The sequence below is a fragment of the Callorhinus ursinus genome, unplaced genomic scaffold, assembly GCF_003265705.2.
Source record: "Callorhinus ursinus isolate GAN/ISIS: 27379988/994484 unplaced genomic scaffold, GSC_fseal_2.0 scaffold7, whole genome shotgun sequence".
Lineage (NCBI taxonomy): Eukaryota > Metazoa > Chordata > Mammalia > Carnivora > Otariidae > Callorhinus > Callorhinus ursinus.
The window spans coordinates 15,864,872-15,869,363 of record NW_027397069.1 but is presented as its reverse complement, the minus strand read 5'-3'; the positions used below and the strand labels follow the sequence as shown (position 1 = coordinate 15,869,363).

Here is a 4,492-nt window from a genome sequence, read left to right as displayed (position 1 = left end):
ACCAGTGCAGGTATAAATTATAATAAAAGACTAATACTTATGGCCTATGGAAATAATAAGGAACCATCTCTTTTTGCTGTTGCCAAATTGTTAGAAACGGGTCTAGTTGGGCACCTGGTCTAGTTGGTTGAGCGACTGCCTTTGGCTCAGGTCATGATCCTGGAGTCCCGGGATCGAGTCCCACATCGGGCTCCCTGCTCAGCGGGGAGTCGCTTCTCCCTCTGACCCTCTTCCCTCTTGTGCTTTCTATCTTTCATTCTCTCTCTCTCAAATAAATAAATAAAATCTTAAAAAAAAAAAAAGAAAGAAAGAAAGAAACGGGTCTAGTTAACATGCACCGAAGAGAAATTCTTTGGAGACTTCTACCTGGCCATCTACTTGAGGTCTGCCAGCATCCAAACTCTCGAATGAGTGAATGGGGAGCAGAAGCTTTAACTTCACTTATTAAAGCAGGATTAACATTTAACCATGATCCTCCACTTTCACAAAACCAGAGGCTGTAGTTGCTTTTATTGAACCCATTAAAGGAGATGTCCAGTATTAACCATCCAGATACCCGACTCAAGCAATTAGAATGTGTGCTGCAGATTCTTCAGAGTCAGGGAGACAGTCTTGGACCTGAATGGCCATTAGTGCTTGTAGTCATGGGAGCAATCAGAAATGATCAAGGAGAATCCTTGATACGAACTGCATTCCAGTGTCTTCAGTTGGTCATGACAGATTTTCTACCAGCAATGCCTTGTACGTGCCTGCAGATTGTTGTAGATGTTGCAGGTAGCTTTGGACTTCATAACCAAGAACTTAATATTAATTTGACTTCAATAGGTTTATTGTGGAATATTTCAGATTATGTTTTCCAAAGAGGAGAAACTATTGAAAAAGAATTAAATAAAGAAGAGGCAGCCCAGCAAAAGCAGGCAGAAGAGAAAGGAGTTGTTTTAAATCGGCCTTTCCATCCGGCACCACCTTTTGATTGCTTGTGGTTGTGTCTTTATGCAAACTTGGGTGAACTCTATGTGGACCCCCGTCCTGCTGTGAGGAAGAGTGCAGGACAAACTCTGTTTTCAACAATTGGTGCACATGGAACTTTATTACAGCACTCAACACGGCACACTGTTATTTGGAATGTTCTCTTTCATCTACTGGACCGAGTTTGGGAGTCTTCTACCACTGCAGACAAAGAAAAGATTGAGTCTGGAGGTGGCAATATTCTCATTCATCATTCAAGGGACACGGCAGAGAAGCAGTGGGCAGAGACCTGGGTTTTAACATTGGCCGGAGTAGCAAGAGTCTTTAACACTAGAAGATACTTACTGCAACCTTTAGGAGATTTTTCAAGAGCATGGGATGTTCTTCTTGATCATATACAGTCAGCAGCACTCAGCAAAAACAACGGAGTATCTCTGGCTGCACTGAAAAGCTTCCAGAAAATTTTACAGATTGTGTCCCCCGTCAGAGACCCCGATAAGCCCAAGACACCACCTGCAGTTAATGTACCTGTGCCTGTCCTTATAGGGTCCATATCAGGCCCTGGCCTGAGCAGGCCATTTGTAAGAACAGATTCCGTTGGAGAGAGACTTGGAAGATATAGTAGCTCTGAGCCACCCATAGTTACCGATGAGCTTGAAGATTTGAATCTCTGGTGGGCTGCATGGAATACCTGGTATAGAATCAGATTGGAAAGCACTAAGCCTCCTGTTACTTTTGACAAACTGACTTTCATTCCCAGCCGGCCTTTCCTTACTGCTTTAATTCAGATATTTCCAGCTCTCCACCAACACATAAAAACTGGTTTCAACATGGATGACTTGCAAAAGCTGGGAGTCATATTACACAGTGCTGTGTCAGTCCCAATAAGTTCAGATGCATCCCCTTTCATTCTTCCATCTTATACTGAAGCAGTTTTGACAAGTTTACAGGAAGCTGTGCTTACAGCTTTAGATGTTCTCCAAAAGGCCATCTGCGTGGGGCCAGAAAATGTGCAGATAATGTATCCAGCTATATTTGACCAGTTATTGGCATTTGTGGAATTTTCCTGTAAACCTCAACAGTATGGGCAGCTAAAAACCAAGCACATTGCAAATGCAAAATATAATCAGGCGGAATGGGTAGACTTGAATTATGTACCGTTTGCTGAAAGGTCTTTAGAAGTGGATTTATACCAAAAAAACAGCCTGTCACAAAGCAGTCGTGAATGAGAAGATACTCCAGAATATTATTAGGACACATAGGGTTCCTCTCAGTTTGAAATATTCCTGCCCTTCTGAAAGCACATGGAGATTAGCAGTATCTTCTCTCCTCAAAGTTCTTTCTCTTGGGCTACCTGTTGCCCGGCAGCATGCTTCTTCTGGAAAATTTGACAGTATGTGGCCAGAACTAGCCAACACTTTTGAAGACTTTCTCTTTATGAAAGGCATATCTCCAGATAATCTCTCTATTCAAAAATTTCAAAGAAATGAAAGTATTGATGTTGAGGTAGTTCAGCTTATCAGCACTGAGATGCTACCTTATGTCAATTTTATTCCTAAGGAATTTGTCGGTCAGATAATGACTATGCTTAATAAGGGCTCAATACATTCTCAGTCATCTTCATTTACAGAAGCAGAGATTGATATTTGTTTGAGAGAGGAATTTTCTAAAATGTGTTTTGAAACATTGCTCCAGTTTTCCTTCAGTAACAAAGTCACACCTCAAGAAGGCTACATCTCACGAATGGCACTCTCAGTGCTTTTAAAGAGATCTCAAGATGTGCTGCATCGTTATATAGAGGATGAAAGATTAAGTGGTAAATGCCCTCTTCCAAGGCAACAAGTAACAGAAATCATATTTGTTTTAAAAGCAGTCAGTACTCTCATTGATTCACTTAAGCAAACTCAGCTTGAGAATGTTGATGGAAATACCTGGGCACAAGTGATTGCTTTATACCCAACTTTAGTAGAATGCATCACCTGTTCATCTGCAGAAGTCTGCTCTGCACTTAAGGAGGCACTAGTTCCTTTTAAGGATTTCATGCAACCAGCAGCATCCGAAGTTCAAAAAGGAGAATCTTGGCCAGCTATAATTTTAAAGGAGAAAGGTATCTCAAGAATGTTTGATCCTCAGGGAGTCTTCTATGAGAAGGACATTTCTTACCATAAATAATTCTTGGGAGCTGGTGTTGGCCTCCTTTAATTATACTTACCTGAGTTCAAGAATTCATATTACAAGCTTACATGTCAACAAAGGCTCCTGAATGAGTAGCAGTGGAAGCCTTTAGTAAGTTAAGCTGTTGGAGAGTTAATACTACATCATACCTGCTACTTTATCTTCAACTGGTGATTTAAAAGTGAGCTTATGTACAGTTTGTGGTATATGTGTTAACAATGTACTTTTTAAAAAGAAAGAAAAGATATTTCATTCAGTCAGATTTATTAGGCTGGTGTTTTTGCACCCTTTTTCAAGTATAAAATTGTACTAAAATTTTATGCAAGATGGTACTGTAACATTCCATATTATCTATAACCAGCCTTGTAAACAGAGGGAACTGATAATACCTAGCTATCTAAATTTATAAATAAATTATAAAAATAAATAATATTTATTTTAAAATTTAAAAATTCAGTTAAATAGCCCAGTTATTCAAAGTATATGATGATTTCTTTATCAAATCAAAAGATTTCACATTGTAAGCATTTTAGAAAATGTCCATAGATTTCTGCTAAGTTTCATAGCAAGACCATCTCATGCCTGATTTGCCTAATAAGTGTAATACTTTACTTGGATTGAAAGTAATAATTTTGAAATTTAAATATATATACATATGTATGACTCTGACAACATTCCCAAGAGAAATTAAGACTTTGATTTTTATTATTTAGAAGACTTATAGTCTCTGCTACATGGTATCTGCTCAGTTGCTCTTTGTAGAGTCCCACCACAACTTCCTTCTTAGTAATCACTTATTTCATGTTAAGTATCTACTTTTTTTAAGGTTTTATTTATTTGCCAGAATGAGAGAGAGAGAGTGAGAGAGCAAAAGCAGGGGGAGTGGCAGGCAGAGGGAGACAAGGTTCCTTGCCGAGCAAGGAGCCCAATGTAGCACTCGTTCCCAGGACCCTGGGATCAGGACCCAAGCTGAAGGCAGACACTTAACCGACTGAGCCACCCAAGTGTCCCTTAAATATCTACTTTTAAAAGTATCCTAATATTTTGTATTTATGTGTATGGCCTCTTCTTCCAAGGTCAAAAGCTATGCTTGAAGATAAAATGAAGAAATAATGGACTGACATTAGAAAAATGGTAGAGTAGGCAGTTCCAAACTTACTCTCTCACAGACAAAATGGAAGAAAAAAAGCAGAAACTATCAAACCAACATCATTAGAGCTTTGGAAAACAGTAAAAGATTTACAGCAACTAAGAACATGCCGAATCATGAACAAGGCAACTTGGAAATGCTAGGAAGGATTTTTGCCATTTTTAATTGACCTTGACTTACTCCCTATCTGTTTCAGTG

The 4,492-nt window shown here is 39.2% G+C and overlaps 1 protein-coding gene across 1 annotated transcript; it reads left to right on the top strand.

Moving 5' to 3' along the window:
* Positions 1–321: 321 nt before the first annotated feature.
* Positions 322–3,141, top strand: LOC112826428 (protein MON2 homolog). The gene is given in 2 exon segments (XM_025874531.2): positions 322–2,165; positions 2,167–3,141. Coding segments are annotated over 2 exon segments (2,808 nt in total). The 5' UTR covers positions 322–332.
* The last annotated feature ends 1,351 nt before the right edge of the window (positions 3,142–4,492 follow it).